Source organism: Danio rerio, chromosome 17 (assembly GCF_052040795.2).
Source record: "Danio rerio strain M-AB ecotype USA chromosome 17, GRCz13ab, whole genome shotgun sequence".
Lineage (NCBI taxonomy): Eukaryota > Metazoa > Chordata > Actinopteri > Cypriniformes > Danionidae > Danio > Danio rerio.
The window spans coordinates 21,035,001-21,055,683 of NC_141037.1; the positions used below are offsets into that span (position 1 = coordinate 21,035,001).

General features: G+C 38.5%; 1 protein-coding gene across 1 annotated transcript in view; it reads right to left on the minus strand.

Moving 5' to 3' along the window:
* Positions 1 to 20,683, minus strand: part of fmn2a (formin 2a) — a 78,277-nt gene that overhangs the window by 44,343 nt on the left and 13,251 nt on the right. The window contains exons 4-7 of the mRNA XM_087290326.1: positions 20,068 to 20,166; positions 17,464 to 18,266; positions 17,186 to 17,330; positions 4,572 to 4,659 (exon numbers count right to left, since the gene is read on the minus strand). Coding sequence (XP_087146452.1) covers positions 4,572 to 4,659; positions 17,186 to 17,330; positions 17,464 to 18,266; positions 20,068 to 20,166 — 1,135 coding nt within the window. The remainder of the gene's footprint in view (positions 1 to 4,571; positions 4,660 to 17,185; positions 17,331 to 17,463; positions 18,267 to 20,067; positions 20,167 to 20,683) is intronic.

Consider the following 20,683-nt stretch of genomic DNA (forward strand, 5'->3'; position numbering starts at 1 on the left):
TTATAGTACTGTCCACTGTTTGTATCCAAACAACCCACAGCAGTGGTGTTACAGAATACATCATTGAATTGCCTCAGTAAATGGCTCTTTACATGGACATCAGTAATCAAATTATTGGCCTTAATCTGAAGAAGACAAAAATATGATTAAGGTGTTTACATAATTGCGTTTTACATGTTATAGCACATAGATTGATTAACGTCATTGTCACCGCACTATCCACGTTTCGTCCAGAGTTTCATGCAATTTCTGGTGTTTAATTTTTAATTTGCTGTTTGGCACTTTCACGTTCTTTCAGGAACATTTCATGCATGCCCCCCTGATATTGGATGCGAGTATGAACTGCTGGAAGTGTTGTTTGAAGGGTACTTGATAGTGCATGCTGTATGGGAAAAAAGCCTCTGCATTTAGCAGTGCTGGTGTCTGTGGTCCTTCACTGACTCGGTAGGTGCAGAGAATAGTGTCAAACAGCTGTTTGTGTATAGATTATCCTGTTGCAAAATGCGACCAACATGACGGTAATAGTGTGATTGCGGTGATTACATGCCTGTACCGCACTTCAATAATGCGACTATAAAATCGTCATAAAATAATAAAAAAATAAATAAATAAATAGACAAATAAACAAACAAATAAACAAACAAACAAACAAACAAACAAATAAATAAATAAATTAATTAATTAATAAATAAATTTATTTATTTAAACATGCATTAATTTGATTTCTAATTAGTCTGTTTATGACCTTAATCGGATTAAGTTAGTCAAAAAAGTTTACATGGTAGACTCCTAATCAGAGTATTGTCTTAATCATATTAATATTAAATTATTGTTGTCCATGTAAACGTACTCACACTCAAAAAAAAAAAAAAGTTTGTTGTTTGTTTAAACTTCTTATTTAAAATTAGCTAAAACACTGCATTTTTTTTGGGACAACTTAATTGTTTTATGTTCAATACACTCTATAAGTAAGACGTTAATTTAAATCTTTTGCGTTATCATAACACAAATCCACCAGCATTTTATTTTACAGTGCATAAAGACTACTTCTGTTCTTGAATGAATCAGTGTGCTTACCCAAAAATAAAAATGTACTCACTATTTGCTCACCCACAAGTGGTGACCTTTATGAGTTTTCCTTTCCTGTTGAACTCAAAATAATATATTTTGAAGAATGTTGAACACCAGTTATTGATATCCATAGTAGAAAATAAAAACACTGTATAATTCAAAGTTTAAAAACATTTTCGAAATTCCTTATTTGTGTTCAACAGAAAACAGAAAATCAAACATGTTTGGGGGTAAAAGATGACATAAGTGTCTTTTTTTTTGGTGAACAATTCTTTACTTATAAACTAAAAATGTATTTATTGAAAATTTGTATACAATTTTTTTTAGAAGTCTTATTTTTTATTATTACAAAGATATACTACGTGAAGTTTATTCATAAACTAATTTCGAGAGGATCACGTGCTTATGATTTATCACGTCCAGTCTCGCATTTGCTAATCACTAATCTTCCAATCATATGAGCCCTAAGGCACCATAAATAGTCTAAGTTTTCAGTTCACTTTATCTTCGTTTGGAAGAAACCCCCCTCCTCCCCTATTCTCCTCCTTTACCTGCAATTGGGCGGCACGGCGGTCCAGTGGTTAGCACTGTGAACCACACAGCAAGAATACTGCCGGTCCTAGTTCGATAGGACCGGTGAGTGTTTCTGTGGGGAGTTTGTATGTCCTTCCCGTGTCCGCGTGGGTTTTCCCCGGGTTCTCCGGTTTCCTCCCACCATCCAAAGACATTCAAGATACTTAACAATCAAGCTTGTCTAATTCCTTACGTTCCCTTAGCTACAGCGGCAGGGGAGTTCTGAGATCCACCGAGCTCAGGCTCCCTTCTTGCTCTGCCAACGGGAGGAAGCCCCGGGCTCGAGGAGCCCTTGAGCTCGGGGCTCTCTCCCGGGACAGCATGCCAAATAAGCTTTGTAAATCATCAGCTAAGTGTGAACTCTTGAATATTTTTTTTTAATATATCCACGCCTTTAGAAAAATAATAGTTTTTCTTTGGCTTAGTCCCTTATTTATCAGGGGTCGCTATAGTGGAATGAACCACCAACTATTCTGGCACATGTTTTACACAGCGGATGCCCTTCCAGCCGCAACCCAGTACTGGGAAACACACTCATACACTATGGCCGAAAAGGTTTATTCAGTTTGCCTATAGCGCATTTCTTTGGACTGTGGAAGAAACCGGAGCACCCGGAGGAAACCCACACCAACATGGGGAGAACATGCAGACTCCACACAGAAATGCCAACTGGCCTAGCCAGAACTCGAACCAGCAACCTTCTTGCTGTGAGGCAACAGTGCTAACCACTGAGCCTCCAAGAAGAACATTTTATCCAAAAAAATTAAATGCACAGATAAATTAAATCTTAGGTGATAATTTGCATGATAAAGGAACAAAAGATCTTTAGAGACAAGTTGAAGATATGTGGAAACAATACATTTTTCTGACTTTTTCTCCACTTTTACCAATTAATTGTTTTAGGTGCTCCACTAAAAAAGCACACACACACATATACGCACATACAAATCGACAATCAAGAGTTCTGGATAGTTTTGGGTGCTGAAAGACAGAATTAGTATTCCCAAAACCAATGATGAGAAGAAACGGCATTATTTCCTTTAAAGTCAATTCAAGGGGATGAATGAGCAGATAAAGTGATGACAGCAGTAAGAGGGATAGAGAGAGACAAATTAAAGAGAAAACAGATCTCAGAGACAGATGAGGAAATGTCTTCTGGAAATTGAGGGTTTATGCAAAAACAGATTAAAAAGTAAGTACAGTAAAAGGAAAGAACAGAATGAGAAAGATGATTCTTCTGCAATCATCACGTCCATTAAGATAATCAATGTAAACATACTCTTGAACCCTGAATCGCCACGGACCCTTTTCCCTCCAGCTTTCAAACACAATCAGTCCCTGTATAAACAGCAGCGAACAATGAGTCTTAATTGGCTGTGACATCATATTTCCTGCCTTAAAAATTCACTTGCTGACAAGAGGCTCAGCAGAATCTGACGAGGTAAAGGCACCAACACAAATATGTGGTTTATTTAAAAAGATAGCTCCTTTGTGTTTCAGTGGCGTCAGATGCTGTATATTTTTTACTGAACTATAACTATAATGAGCAACGTTCATTAATGTTTGATAAAGGTTATTTTTGCCACTCACGGTTACATGAAGAAACCTTTTTTAATCTATGGCTTCGTTTTTGAGGAAATGTATTCTTTAGATGTTTCAAATGTTTCTCAAACAAAGAAATGATTTGTTTTAAAAATGTTTTTTTTTTTTTTTTTTTTTTTTTTTTTTAAGAAACCAAAATCATTGTACAATTCCCTGTTTGGAACCTTTATTTGGGACTTTTTTTTATATATATTTGGGAATATATTATATTATATTATATTATAATATATTATATTATATTATATTATATTACATTATATTATATTATATTATATTATATTATATTATATTATATTATATTATATTATATTATATTATATTATTAATAATATTATATAATATTTTTATATTTTGCATATTGTATATTTATACAGTAATATATTTTTTGTAAATATTACTAGTCAAATGGTTAAATGCATGCCAGCCATTATTGCTTAGAATACGTCAAAAGCATCCAAACACATTCCAATGGAAGAAACCCGGTGCAATAAGACACAATACGGCCCAAGACGTGTTTGGTTCGATTTGTTGTTATTTTCAGACCATCGCAATCCTAATTTTCACATTTTGCACCATGTTGTTTAAATAGCACATCCATTTCTGCCACTGTGTGGACCCATGGGTGTTCTGGTATAAAATAGGCGTATGCAAGGCGCATTGTTGACGTGTTGCTATTTTGAAAAACTGAAATAGACCGCACCACTGACAACCTAAAAGCAGGTCTAAAGTCCAGCGCAATGCTTACACATTGCTTAATACACACAGGATGTACAGCAATACACAAATATCTTTACATATGAAAAAAATAAAGGATTAAAATGTTACAAATGTATCATTTTCTACATACATATAAAAACCACTGCCTCCATGCCTCATATCGGGGAGCTTTTTCAGTTTATTCATGACAATTTGCATTTGTATAATGTTATAATTATTAGCAGTGTTATTTATTATTTGCAGCTTTATATTTGTTTAAATAAAAACAAGTTTAGATTTGTCCAACTGTCAGGTTTTGAGACATATGTGTCACTATATGGGGCATAAGAATAGGACGTGTTTTTGGAGAGATCTAGATCATTAAAATAGAACCTTAAATGTATATTACACATTTACTGTTTTGATGCTTGAAAACCTTTTCACCCATGACCCATAAGCTGTTTCACTGTTCTTGGACATGCTCCAAAGACACTAATAATAATTTGCCATTACTTTTTATGAAAAGATGATGTTTGCAAGAAGTCTTAACAGACCAGTGTGTACACATACACACACAACACTGCAAATGGGCATAATGAGTGTTAAGAACAAATCGTTGAGTTGCTCACCATTCTGAATGTCTTTCATATCTAAATGAAGACTGGACATCAGAATCCCCACCGCTTGAGAACGTTTGTTACTCAGAAGCTTGACTACCTAAAGAGAAAGAAAGAGGGCATATTTTGTGACTGCAGTAAACATACAGTTATTCAAAAGCAAGAGTTTACCCTGAATATTATTGCTGGTGACAAAAATACATAAACACAGTACTTCATCTGGCTGCCCTCATAAATTGAATAGCATGCAGAGGTACTTTGGCCTAATAAGGAAGCCAAAAACAAAGCCAAAGTATGTGTATTTATGACTGTTTCCTCATATGGTATTATGGAGAGGTCTCCTTCTCTCATTCTTTCATGCATAGCATCCACATATATCAAAATAACTTTACTTTCACCAATTTCTGGCACTGCAAAAGAACACCACAGTCATTATGCAAATGACAGACCTGTCTGGTTGAATTAAACCGGGTTGGATTATTACGCTTTCTGACAGCCTCTTCAAATCTGGCATTCCTAAACAAGTCTGAGTTGTCTTTGGATTCAAAGTATGTCTCACATACTCTGTATATATTTTCACTAATATGTTTTTTAAAAGCAAAACAATCCTCAAGCTTTCCCCTCTACTTGTTCTATGTAGGTGAGTACCATCAGGCTATTCTCATTCATATTCAGTATTGATCTTTATTCATCACCTATAATTAAGGGTGCGTGTCCACTGAAGCGTTTTTTGTGCTCCAGAAATGTGAGTGCTGTTCTAAAAACATCTGTGAGCACTTCTAAAGCTATCAGACCATTTAAAAACACTCAGCACTGAGCGTAAAATGCATGCTCAGTGCCTGGAAACGCTGCTGGCATTTTAAAAATGTGGCACTTCCATTGACAATAACAAAAAAAAAAAAAAAAAAAAAAATTTGGTGTTTCTGCAGTGCAAAAATGCATTGAATACCTAAATTCAGCTTTTGTTAAATCTTGTCTGCATGACAGCCAATTTGAATGTTATCATTCGATTGCATGGGCGTTATCAGTGGTTATCAGCTGATTTATACGGGCCAGTAGGGGGCTTCTGCACCTACTGGTATGCTCAAAAGTATGTTATTATCCATCCACATGGTTAATCAGTTTTAGATCACATACGGTTGCGGACGGAAGTTAACAACAATTATTTATATTATTTATTATTTCCCATTAATTTTATTTTATTAACATCTAACCCTACCCTAAATCCAACCGTCACATTATGTAAAAACATATCTGGATCTGGAGTTCTCTATTAGTACAGCTGATTAACCATGTGGATGGATGATAACAGCATCCTGAGCCTACCAGTAGGTGCAGAGGGCCCCTACTGGCCCATTTCTATCAGCTAATAACCACTGATAATTCCATTCAGTCATGTGATGGCATTCAAAGCGGGTGCAGTATGACATGGAATGTTTGAAGCTGTTTCTACATTATGATGCTAAATGTTGGATTGTGATACTGTAAGCCAACATTGCTTGACATTGCAGCCCACCATTATCAATGTAAAATGTATTCAAACAAACAAACAAACATCTATTCTTTTGAAAAGTGACATTGATGTATTTAACTAATGCTTGACTGCTGTTTCTGAGCTGAATAGTGTGTAAACCAACAACAGTACACTGACACAAACAGCTCTGCAAATAAAGAATGATGATCTGATTCTAAACACGAGTGAACTGATTTGGAGTTTGATGACAATAACCAAACCAAACAAACACAAATTACACATAAAAGTTACTTGCACATTTTAGACAAAGTGTAGGTACAGCTACATTTTTAAATGCAATTTTAATATGAACATGGCTTTGTACTCACTGAGGAAGTAAAAAAGTCTTGGGAAAAATATTTGCACATACAAGCAAGTATTTACAGTGGTCCCTCGTTATTCGCAGGAGTTAAGTTCTAAAAATAACGTGCAATGGGTGAAATCTGTAAAGAAGTCATCTTTATTTTTAACAATTATTATAGATGTTTTAAGGCTGTAACCCTCACTGCACACTGTACACTTTTCTCAAACAGGCATTAATTCAGTTTAACTTTTTGTGCAACGGTTAGAACAGGGATGGGCAAACTTGATCCTCAAGGGCCGGTGTCCCTGCAGAGTTTTGTTCCAACACTAGTCAAACACACCTGAACAAACTAATCAGTGTCTTCAAGATCACTTGAACTCTATAGGGAGGTCTGTTTGAATAGGGTTGGAGCTAAACTATGCAGGACACTAGCCCTCCAGGATCAAGTTTGCCCACACCTGGGTTAGAATCTACCTCTGCTCTTTGGGTGCTACCACTGGTGCCTTTGATGGTGCAGTATGTTTCGTTGACATTGTGGGGAGAAAACTTGCAAATATACAGTACAGCACCTCAGAGTCACAATGCTAGCGATTAAAGATTTATGTCAATTTGACACGCTGAATGCATTCTGTACTGTATAGGAGACACGGCACAAAGGAAATCGATTTACAATGGTCTACAGGCAGTCAGGACACAGAACACAATACACTGTAGAAAAAAAGCATGTCAAATTGCACAAAAAAATATTGGCGAAACTGCGAGGCCGCAAAAAGTTAACCGCGTTATAGTGACGGACCACTGTATTTACTCTTTCTGGGACATTTCCTTCATATTTAAAACTAATACATTTCGCTGTTGCCTCTTCTCATGCTGGGATTCTGTGTAAAGGTACCTGTGAGCCTCTACATCTGAACACTGAGCAGACTACATAGCAGTATTGCTTCATTGATAAAATGCAGAGAAACAAAAGGAACCATTATTAGCCACTTTGCTATCTGTTTACAAAAACGGGGTGCAAGGAGAATGGAGTCCATAGTTTGCTTAGAGTCGGGCATATGTAAAGGTGTATCTGGTAATGCAGGGCTTCTCAAAGTTTAGGCTCCGGTCTATATGTGGACAGTGAGGGTATTTAATATGGACTAGACTCCATTTTGTATTACAAGACAAGGACTCAAATTGTAGATTTCTTTTATTGATAAATGCACAAACCTTATAAAACAGTTGTTTAGTTGTTAAAAAAAAAAGAAAAAAAAGAAAATAGGCCGAAATAAAATCGAAGGGAAAATATTTAATGTTTTCCTGCGTGATTGTTGTCATGATATATAGAAATGATAAGTGGCTTCACGTGATCGAGCGGGCTAATTTTTGTTTAACACACCACAGCAAAGCAATTATTTGAATAGATCAAGATGTCGGTTTCAAGGAAAAGAAAACTTAATGAAGAGAATAGATAGTTCAAAGTTGAATGGACAGATAAGTATAAGTATGTTTTTATTTTTCCACAAGCCAGCACAAAGCTATTCTGGCGTGCGTTTCCCAAACAACGACATAACTCGTGGCTGAACTATCATAGTACGATGCATCGTTTGGGAAAAAAACGATGTAGTGACGAGTGTTTCCCAAAACCCGTAGTTTCTCTGTTGCAGATCCATGGATTGAACCACGTTAGTTATAACCAGGGCATGACATTAACTTTTTTGATCACCAGCCACTGTGGCTAGTAGATTTCCAACTTTACTAGCCACTCGCCATTTTCACTAGCCACACTTTTCTTGTTGGGAAAATATGTTTTATATACATACATTTGACTTTGACATGCTAAAATGACTTGATTGTGTTGTGTCCACATGCCTTCTCATTCAATTAACGTCTTGTGTGTGTTGTGTATTAGCTGGCTCAGTGTGCATGAGCAAATGGGTTGTGTCACAATACAATCAGTTTTTATTTTAAAATGACTTTTCAGGGCTCAAAATTAAGGATTTATCAAATTTATCTCTGAACACACCAAATAAGTATTTCTTAGCCACAAATTTTTTATGTTTTAAAACAAGGAAAATATAGCTTTATAGGTTCACTTTTTAATTCAACAAAACTTTTCTTTAAAAAACATTACATTTAAAAAATAATTATTGTCATAAATCTAAAATATGCACAGTAATCCGTCCTTGCCAAAAGTCCCAGATCACACGTTAACTACACATACACGGGGTAATCTCCCATTGAAGCAATGTTATTGTAAAAAATATATATAATTAAACCATATTAACAAAAATAACTGTAAGCGAAAGAAAGCAGGTGAAACATACCGTGTTTGATAATGAAAGGATGATCACGTGCACATGGTTAATTTAGGCCTTTTAATAATCTGTTCAATGAAAGCAGTGACCACTGCTTCTTACAAAAGAATGTGTATTTTTTTTATCTTGAGCTCTCGAAAGCAGCACGACTGTCTGTGGGTGCGCGATCATCGCTCTTTGTCCAGTCTATTTCAAAGGGAACAGATCGCAACAGTTGCGCTTCTTCTAGGCATGGTTGCTTTGCCTAAGTAAACAGTCGCGAGCATCACATCACATCACCTATGTACGTGAGTGATCATCCTCTCGTTCGGTATTTACCTTCTTTTTTGCTGTCCTGCTCGCGCGAACATAGTTATTTTTGTCAGTCGTGCTGCTTATCGATTCTAAGATCACATTTGCACGAATATTGGGCCATGCTTATTGTCGAACCCTGCTTTTAAGAAAACTACACTTTGTAGCAGATTTCCAACCAGCCAAAGTGGCTAGTGGAGGTGTCTGTCTAACCCGCAAGAGCTGAAATCTACCTGCATTTGGCAGGTGTTAATGTAAAGCCCTGCTATTGGGTCTACTTTTTGCTGTGTTTTGTACAAAAACACACCTATATTAGTAGTTTTGCCACATTTAAACTGTCACATTCAAATTTGTTTTTAATGCAAATGCCACTTTATTAAAAAAAAAATAGTGTTCACTCATGAAGCATGATATGGATGTTTCTTAAAAACAAGTTTTATTTGTAATAAACATGTATAAACTGGCGTTTCAAACTAGTCAATTATGGCATATAAACACATTTAGACAGTTCATAAAAAACAAGCTGCATCTTGTCAACTCATCTGAGCTGGCAGACACAACACAAACCTAACCAAACAAATACAGCTACAAAAGAGAAAAATTAATCCAATGTCACCTTTAAAACAATTAAGACATACTGTATTGTCTGTTGACCCAAGTGCTGTCTCACTTACTTTGTATGTATGTACATTTGTTTCTTCTATTTTCTTATAAAAGACAAAACATTCCTCAAGCTTTGCCCTCCACGAGTTCTCTGTAGGTGACTATCTTCAGGCCATTCTTAAATACACAACAAGTGCCATCTTCACTCAAGACCGCCCATTAACAACATGCTAATTCTGATTGCTGGAAAGAATTTGCAGCCATGAAAACCTTCGAGAACAGGCCACACTTGAAAGAGTGTGATGGCGGCCCAGTGTGATCATCAGAAAGCTGCTGGCTCTCATTATCTCCACAGGGCTTGCAACCACTAAACACAGCGCGACTGCCGAGTGGTGTGCTACGTTAATGATGTGGGAAACACACTCATGCCTGTGATGAGCTGCATCTCAAACCAGACGCTTACCAACCAATGAGAATTGATTCCATACTTCAGCATATAGTCTTGGTGGGAAGCATGAACTCTGCAGTATGAGGGAGGATAGCGGTTCGGCGGTCATACAGTAACTACCAGCTAGAGGACCAGATAACTACTGCCAAAGCAATGGGCTGTAAAATGAATATGATTCATAAAATTAACATCATTATGTGGGCGCAAATGTAGCACAGGGCAGTTGATTTTAATTTATATATCTAATTCATGTGAAAGGTGCAATAATAGTAGAAGCGATTTATTGTATTAACATGGTAATTTTGAGTGATATGTGCTAACTCTAATGGTAGGCCTAAAGCAATTGTTCTGAAGAGGTTATCTAATGCACACACACCCACACACCCACCCACTCTCTCTTTCTCTTACACACACACACACACACACACATATAAAAGTGTGGCATGACCACACTAGGCTGACTGGAGTCGCTGGGTTGGCTGGTGGTTTGAGGGTTGTGGGTTTTAACTCAATACAGACCCCCCTCCCATTCCTCAGATCTTACAGACCACAGAAACAGAAAGAGAAAGAGAGAGAGAGAGAGAGAGAGAGAGAGAGAGAGAGAGAGAGAGAGAGAGAGAGAGAGAGAGAGAGAGAGAACAAACACTTTCAATACAATACAATACAATACAATTCAACACAATACAATTTTTGAAATATTTATATAATAATCAAAATGTGTTCTTACTAAAACTTTGTTTACCCCCTTTATTACTAGTAACTAGTCATGTTCATTCATTCATTCATTCATTTTTTTCAGCTTAGTCCCTTTATTAATCAGGGGTCGCCACAGCGGTATAAACTGCCAACTTATCCAGTATATGTTTTACGCAGCGGATGCCCTTCCAGCCGCAACCAAACAGTGGGAAACACACATACACCCTTGCATTCACACACATACACTACGGCCAATTTAGCTTATTCAATTCTCCTTTAACACATGTGTTTGGACAGTAGGGTAAACTGGAGCACCAGGAGGAAACCAATGTAAACATGGGGAGAACATGCAAACTCCACAAATGCCAACTGACTCAGTCAGAGCTCGAACCATTGACCTTCTTGCTGTGAGATGAACGTGCTATATACTGCACCACTGTGACGCCACAACTAATAATAGCAGTATTCCAATAATGCCACATATACAGTATAGTACTAATGAATTGAAGGTGATACCATAGGATTCTGAGGATACATTTGCAAGGTATAAGGCTGGGCGAATAATTGAAAAGCAATCAAAATTGACATTCAGAACCCACTGTATAATCAATCACATTTTTTTCAGGTCAATTTTTTTCAATTACTTTCCCTACTTCCTGTGTGGAGTCACATGACCCTGCTCTGTTAAGGCTGATTTATAGTTCTTCAACATTGATGTTTAATAAATAATCATAGATAGAAGAGAGCGTGTGTGTTTCAAGTGATGGACCCATCATTCAGAAATCTTTCACTTGTAACGTGAGCATATTTACTTTGATTCCCCCAAAAAATTCTAAAATAAAATAACTGTTCATTAATCATAATCGGGCAATGCAGTGGCGCAGCAGGTAGTGCTGTAACCTCAAAGCAAGAAGGTTACTGGTTCGAGCCTCAGCTGGGTCAGTTGGCATTTCTGTGTGGTGTTTGCATGTTCTTCCTGGGTTTATGGGGGTTTCCTCTGGGTGCTCCGGTTTCCCCCACAGTCCAAAGACATGCGGTACAGGTGAATTGGGTAAACTAAAATTGTCCGCTGTGTATGTGTGTGAATGAAAGTGTATGAGTGTTCCCCAGTGATGGGTTGCAGCTAGAAGGGCATCTGCTGCGTAAAACATGTACTGGATAAGTTGGCAGTTCATTCTGCTGTGGTAACCCCAGATTAATAAAGGGACTAAGCCGAAAAGAAAATGAATGAATGAATGAATAATCGTAATCAGGTTAAAATGTTCAATTAACCAAGATTTTGATTTTAGGCAAAATCGACCAACCCTAGCAAGTTACTTAAAAAAAACATGGTAATCATATCATATGATTCCACAAAAATACAGTACATAAGCATCCAAAAAAGTATTACCACTGTATTCTTAGAAATACCATAGAGTGATAAAGTGATACAGTATATGAATTTCAAAGTTAGTATTACCATATGAAACACTAAATTACTTCAGTTACACGTTACTTGAATGCATCCTGCAACTAAAACAAATGGTATTACCACAGCAAATGTCATACAAATGTGGTAAACATGACAATACATGCGCATATATCATTCTTTTACTCATTTTCTTTTGGCATAGTCCCTTATTTGTCAGGGGTCGCCACAGCAGAATGAACCGCCAACTAATCCGGCATATGTTTTATGCAGTGGATGCCCTTCCAGCTGCAACCTAGTACTGGGAAACACGTAGGGCGTACTCACACTAGGTACAGTTGCCTTAAACCGTAGCAACGCCTCTGTCATCGATGATGCAACGGTTCAGTTTAACAAGAAGAGATGTGCTCTCGTTTTAGTCGTTTGGGATGCAGTGACTTGCAGTCAAATACTTCGCCGAACAGATCCACAATATTTGGCGCTCATAAATTATTATAAAACTCATCATGCTGCAGGTATTAGAAGGTTTGCTGAAGATGCAGCTGACGTTCAGTGAAGGGTTTGTGTCTTTAATAAACTATAACAGTTCATTAAAAAAAAAAGAATTATTAATAAATCCATATGAAATAGTTCCCTAAAAGTGACATTGTATCGGGTTCATGCGCGCTTTGTACTCAACCAATGAGTGTACAATGCCAAAGCCCAACCGATCCGCGCCTGGGTCTGATTTAGAGCACTCTTGTCAAACAAATTGGGAAATGCGCCTGAGCATGGTTTGGCTAGCATAGTGTGAGTGCACCAATTTTACCCAAGTTTACCCAATTCACCTACACCGCATGTCTTTGGACTTTGGGAGAAACCGGAGCACCAGAAGGAAACCCACACGGACACAGGGAGAACATGCAAACTCCACACAGAACAGCCAACTGACCCAGCTCGGACTCAAACCAGTGACCTTCTTGCTGTGAGGTGACAGTGCTAACCATTGAGCCACAGGCAAGCCCACACATGAATCATTACATACAAAAATGTTCAAACATTCAGGGTCCTACTAGCACACAAACACACACAAACAACAATTTATTTAAGAAATTTCATGGTTCTTTGATATGAAAGTCTTGTTAAAAGTTAAGATGAATTTACTGCATTTGAAATTACTCAAAACTAACTCAAAACTTCTGAATGGTAGATTGAGGTATGTGTGTGTTTGTATATTTATGTCCTTATTATGTCCAATGTATATTATCTTCTTGGTTAAACATGAAACATCTACATAGAATATAAGAACTTTATACATAGTGATGCCGTTTGTAATGTGCTTGTTGTGTAGCAGAGCACTGTTATCAGAAATCAGTTTAACTCCAAAAGAAGGAGCCACAAAACTCTCACCAGTGACTAATTTTCACACCACTACCAGAGAGGAAGAGAGAGAGGGAGATTAGCTTCAGATGTGGTAGATGCCTGGGTTGTTTCTGATGGTAAACAGCCTTATCAAAGAGTCTCTCAGTCACACTTTGGTTGAGGGAACATTAAGTAGAGCTTATAACATTTACTGAATGTCTGTAAGGCTCTGATTCACAAGCTGTGCGTGTGAAATCAGTGTTAATGGTTTTCTGTGTGGTGAGGTGGGGTGTGGGTAGAGCTTCTTCAGGGGCAGACAACCGGGAATGCTGTCCCGGGAGGTGAGATGAAGGAGGGAGGGGGGCTAATTGGGTTCGATATTAGCATTTTTCCACCAGCACCATTTAGGTTTGAGTTCCAGGCCAGTATCAATTCTGGTTCCATGTGTTTCTACCACATGAAATGCGTCTATTAAATTCTTGCACCATAAAACTGCCGATCTCGAATTGAGTGGGATACTCAGAAATACTAAAATGCTTGTTAAGAAATCCAATAACTTTACACTACACTGCTCAATATGTCTAAATATATAAATATATGCATTAGAAATGCCAGCATTCAATATAGTAGTCGAGTTTGAGATTTCTGGTGCCGCCAATTTATTTGAGTGTTGCCTGTATGTAAGAATCTCTCCTGGTACTGTGTGAAAAGAGAAACATAAGTGCTAGACTGCCAGCAAAACCTCTGCACAGAACTGGCCAAGAATGGATTATGGCTCCAGAACACAAACAATTTCAGTGAAAAAGCAGTATGGCCTGACTTAATAGTTGGGCCCAATGAATGACCCACTCAAAAAATGTTGAACTAGCCACGTTTCCACTGTCTCGCCAAAAGTGTGAGCGCTAGTGTGTGCCAGGGCCAGTTGCGTTTTCACGGTTACTTTCAGGGTTGATTGGGTCTTGTTGGGCCTTACTCAAGTCATAACCAGAGTTTTTTGGCCTGCTAAAAAGCTTGAGTTAAAGCAGGCCAGCTACTGTAGGGCTTCTGAAGTAGTCATAAACAAAAGTCTAAGTCAGAAGAGGGTCAGCACCACTGCACATTTTCCATGTTTTTATATCAGTCTAGCACATGGGTCTCAAGCTCAACTCCTGGAGGATCGCAGCTCTGCATAGTTTTGCTCCAATCCTAATCAAACACAGCTAATCCAACTAATCAAGATGTAATCAAGACTACTACAGACTATTAAGCAGGTGTGATTCGAAGGTGGTTGGAGCTAAACTGTGCAGAGCTGTGGCTCTCAAGGAATTGCATATGAGGCCATGTTCACACTAATGCATTTTAGCTTGAAAACGCATAAGTTTTGCTAAAGCAAAACGCTGAAGAGGACGTTTTAGTTTGAAAACGCTGCTGTTCCGTGCTAGTGTGGAAGGGGGGAAAATAGAGACATCTGAAAATGGAGGCGTGTTGCAGACATTCTGATTGGAGCTTTTTCCTCAATATTAAGTAGCCTACACAAATTTCAGTCCTGCATCCTCTCCTTGTAAGTTCAGAATTTGCAAGTTTGAGAAAACAAACTCATGAGGACATGTCGAGTAAATCTTTAAAGGCAACAGCATGGGCTACATTACAACCTCATTTACATCACCCTAACTACGTGGCTTCTTATTTTCTTAGCAAAAAAATGAAAACATGATTCAAGGAACTGCCTATTTTCATTTTGATTTGAGCAACTTAACAGACACCAAAAATGTTGAGGCATCGTGTAGCTGCATATATGAGCATCATCTTCACTGTATGCATGAGCATCATCTTCACTGTATGCATAACAAAACAGAGTCTATAACATAACTGCCCCCTTTCATTTTCATTGAAAACACAAAACATACCCTCTCTTTTGCTGAATATCAGTTTTAATAACCAATAATGGCCATTATAAAAGTATAACGTACAATAAGTTTATACATTATAGGAAATAAAGGCAAGCAATCAGTCAAATGTGCAGAATCAGTGTACGTCGTTACATTAATTAATATATTAACTTATCGTTGCGCTCAGCCAAAACATGTTACCTGAGAACAATTAATAGATTCAAAAGACCAAAATCGGGGAATATGTCGTTAGATAGAGACAAAAATATGAATTAAATATCACGTTTACACATGAAACAAATATAGTGAGATTAGATCCAGCGGTAGATCCTTGATGAACAGTCCGACATGCACAGCTCTCATCTGGGTAGATAACTACCTGGAGCTCAGACTTGCGCATACACTGCAGTGCATGCCAGAGTGTGTGTGTGGTCACGTGATGTGCGTTTTCAGTGGTATTGTGTGGACGGAGAGTTGTTCAGAAACGCTAGGTGAAAAGCTAGTATGGATGTGGTTCGTTTTTATTCTAAATGCCTTTTAAAAGAAAAATGTATTAGTGTAAAGGGGCTTGAGAACACTGGTCTAGCAACTCATATTAACATTTAAAATATTTGAGATGACTACATCACAAAATACATTTAAACACCTTGCAGAGAACTAATACATGACTGTCTGTTTTATCAAAAATGAGTGGCCATACAGTATCATGATCCTAGAGTCTATTAAGACCAAATGTTTATATCTACAGGAGCTTGTTGGTTTTGCTATACGGATTTGATTCATTTGCCCTTACTTGTGAAATATAATGATGCTAATTCAGGGAGGTCTGTTAAGTATCACCCGACAATGGAAACCCAGCATTGTTTAGGTTACTTTGCTTGAGGTCCGATACTATTTGCCACACTCGGCACGGCGAGTCATTTTATGTATCTTAAATATTTTAAATGTTATAAAACATTTTATACTGATATAAAAACATGGAAAATTTGCAGTGGTGCTGATCGTCTTTTGACTAAGACTTTTGTTGATGACTACTTCAGAAGCCCAAAAGTAGCTGGCTTGCTTTAACTCAAGCTATTTAGCAGGCCAAAAAACCCTGGCCATTCACTTGGGAAGGCCCAACAAGAACTAATCAACCCTGGAAGTAACAGTTAAAATGCAACTGGTCTTGACACACACTACCACACACACTTTTGGCCCGACAGTAGAAACGTGGCTAGTTCAACATTTCTTTGAGCGGGTCATTCATTGGGCCCAACTATTAGGTCAGGCCATACCTCTTTTTCATTAAAAATGTGTTCTAGAGCCATAATCCATTCTTGACCAGTTATGTGCAGAGGTTTTGCAGCCAGGTTAGGATTTATGTTTCTCTTTTCCCACAGTACCAAGAGAGATTCTTACGTACAGGCAACTCTCAAATAAATTGGCGGCACCAGAAATCTCAAACTCACCTACTATCTTGAATGCTGGCCTTTCTAATGCATATATTTATTATTTTGACATTTTGAGCAATGTAGTGTAAAGTTATTGGTTTGCTTAACAAGCATTTTAGCATTTCTCAGTTTCCCACTCAATTTGAGACCAGAAGTTTTATGTTGCAAGATTTTGAGACACATTTCATGTGGTAGAAACACATGGAACAAAAATTGATACCAGTCTGGAACTCACACCTAAATCATGCTGGTGGAAAAATGCTAATATGCTAATATTGAACCTGTTTAGCCTCCTCTCTCCCTCATCTCACCTCATCATCACCTCCTGGGATAACATTCCCGGTAAAGAAGTCCAATACTATTTGGACCACTCTGCACTTCAAGTGGGAAAGCTGCTAATGTGGGTGCAGTAAGGTCATCGTACCTGTTTGGCCTTCGATTTGGTTATTGTATCTGAGATAGGTTTCTTCTTTTCCTTGACTGCACTTTTGGCAAACATTTCCACAAATTCGTCAAAGTCTACTGATGGCTCTTGAACATTCTCCCACACCAAAGCACTTTTGGCATCCCTATAAAGGAAGAACATAAAACATCAGTTTGATTTATCTGCTGTCAGTGTGTTCAAAGTCAAGGTGAAACACAAAAAGTCAGCATACACACAGCAAATGAATATTGCATTCAACTGACAAGGCATGTGATTACTTTTTGGCATGAAGCTGAATCCGGGTCCAGTAGAGTGGTTTCATTGGTCGTGGAGGCTCAATGACAGCCTTCAGGGGGACAGACTCATGGGCCATGCCTGGAGGCCCCATACCCATGAAGGGTGGTGGTGGTCCAATTCCAGGTGGAAGAGGGGGCGGTGGAGGTCCACAGCCAGGAGGAGGGGGAGGAGGGGGTGGCGTCATGCCTGGGAATGGAGGTGGAGGAGGTGGGGCCATACCTGGAAGTGGAGGTGGAGGAGGTGGGACCATGCCTGGGAGTGGAGGAGGGGGTGGAGCTTTGCCAACAACTGGAGGTGGCGGAACAAAACCTGGCAGAGGAGGTGGAGGTGGGATCACACCTGTGGGTTTTGGTGGAGTCATACCTGAAAGTGGTGGGGGAGGAGGGAGTTGAGGGGGTGGTGGTGTTGATAGTGGTTGAGAAGTGGTTCTTTGGCAGCTACAGGTATAGGGTAATCCCATTGGTGAAGTGGCACTGTCACTTAATTTGGGAGTCTGTGATTGGTGTGATAAAGGCACTGGAAATTTGAAGGCTTCCTCAACAGGCGAGGTCTGAATGGCTTTTACATGATGCAGAACACGTTGTCCGTTTACTTTAGTCTGTTTGATGGTTTGATTAAAACCAGCCACTTCTCGATCCTTCCTTCCAAGTTTTCCATCCACAACATGATTATCTTTTTCTATTTCTGATATTTTCTCAAGTAACTCTTCAATTGTTTGCTCTAGCTCCTGAATGGAAACGGAAGACCCTTCCAGAACACTTCCAGATTGCCCCGTGGATCCATCCTGTGGAGAGCAGGATACAGAAAAGAGAGTCGTCACATCTTTAAAAAGAAACAGCAGCATGGAATGAAAAACACAGACACCTCCTGTCACATGCGATCGTACTAGCATGAGTTAGTGCCTTGTTTTAGCGGATGTTAGTTTCTCCTCCGAGACTCTGTTTTCTGAGGAATGGTATGAGTGAGTGTGTGTTTGTGAGTAAGGGGCTGTGTTTCTTAATAACACAGACCAGGCACGCATGTGGCGTCCCACAAGTCAATAAAAGCACTTTGGCTGGTCAGGAAAACATAGCAGTGCTTCCTGGATGAAGGCAAGAAAGTGAACCAAGGGAAATGAATGAACCGCCACAGCCAGACGTGCTAAAATCGTCACACAAGGGATGCACTTGGCAAACACAAAAACATGGTAATAAACACACAGAGGCGAACTTCGTCACGCACACATACAATCTGGCAGCAAGGGTCAAGGAAGTCCAACAAGTCTAGACTCCAGAAGTCGTCTCTGAGGACTCCTAAAAATCGAGCCGCAGAGTCTCTGGGAATGAGGAGGGAAGGGTTTTTGCCTTTCTATTACACAGCTTCAAACGGCTTCAAAGAGCTTGTGTGGGTCTGTGCGAAGGGTTGGGGGAGAACAGAGAACATATCACACACATGGAGTCTAGTTACATGTTTGGCCCTGTCAGATTGACATGGGTTTGGGGAGACGCTTTCATTCACAAAAATCTTCCTCCACTGTCAGGGAGGTTTGGAAAATTGTGGCTCCAGACCTCCAGGCCTCAAGAATTCTAGATTGATTAGTAGCCATCAAAGTTCCTTCATGCAATTTGATATGGTCATATATGTACCAGAAATAATCTACTATATTTTGCTGTAGTTATTGCAAATTAGTACATTAAACAAGAACTATCTAACCACTAGGGGGCGAATTGCAACAAAACCCCATTAAAGAATATTCCGACCAGAAACATGAGCAATAAACTGTAACATAAGGTGTTGCGTGTGTGCTTTGAACACTGGAATGCGAGCAGTCATTTATCATTTCAGAACTCAAACACGGTGAATCTTATAATGCAATGGCAGCCGCTGTGTCTGTTGGACAGATGTTTAGATCTGGATAAGATGCTGTTAGGATGCTGTTTACAAAGGGTCTCATAGCAACTCTAAGGACAAGTGTGGCTTGTGAGGTGTTAAATACATTATGAGCAGCAGAAGGGTGTTAAAAATTAGTTGAGAGTTTATACAATCCAGCATAGACATAAAGGGACAGTAGACAAAACCAAATTTATGTTTGAGTACATAACGCTTTTACAAACATGGTAATTGAATCATTCAGTAGTATTATTCTGGGGTAGTTCAATGGAACAGTTGTTAAGTATCAGATGTTTATATAATACACTGATATATAACACCATGAGATTTTCATACTGCATTTATGGAAAACATGATTTTACCATTGGAAATAACCATTTCCAATCACAGCATAATATTTGTCTGGTACACTTAAGGTGTATCAGAAGGTGATAGCAATGCACTTTAATATTTACCATTATCAAATGTCCAAAAAATATTACCATGGTCATTTCTGGAACATTTATTGTTGCCTTTACAAAAATGTGTTGATACTGCCAGACTTGCAGTAAAAGGATAACAAAAAATAGAATTAAAATGCATCACAGAGATGGAATTTTTGTTTCATAGCCAACATCTAAGAGCCAACATCTTAAAAACATAACAATGCCAATAATGACTGTAGGCTATATTCTCACTGTGGGTATATCAAATCATATTTAATCTCATACTCGCACCTGTGCAGCAGTAAGGGTCGGAGGCCAAATTCTTTGCAACCGCCCAGGTGTTCTGATGTCATGCTGACCCATTGGAGCCCAGGTGTACAGTTGATCCTTCTGTAAGTGTGTGCAACAGAAACAGAGAGCTGACATTAAAAGAGCTGATGATGGTAAGACACTTTTAAAAAAAGCATACAAGAATCTAAAATTAGCCTCTAGTTCCTGGGGCTTCTTTCTTGATTAAACAGCAAGACAAAAAGTATATTTGGAGGCAACACTGTGTGTGTAGAGGGACCTCTGCTGGTAGACTGAAAGAAAAACAGCATTGACCAAATGGGAGCAATGCACAGCATTGTCTTGCTGACACTACCAGCATGCTCAAACATACAATCTGAAAGGCTATTCGTGAGGCTGTCCATTCACATCAGTGGGGGTTTGCTTAGGCATGCAGTGAACATGTCATTCGGTTAAGACATGCTGCAGTGTTGCACTGCATGATTGTTCATATTTCAAAGGTAAAGGCTACCAACCGGGTATAACAAGGTTGTATATAATTTACATTTTTTCCTGGTTAATATCTGATTGCAAATGAGCAAACGTAGTTTCTTTACATAAATGTACTTTTAATATGTAA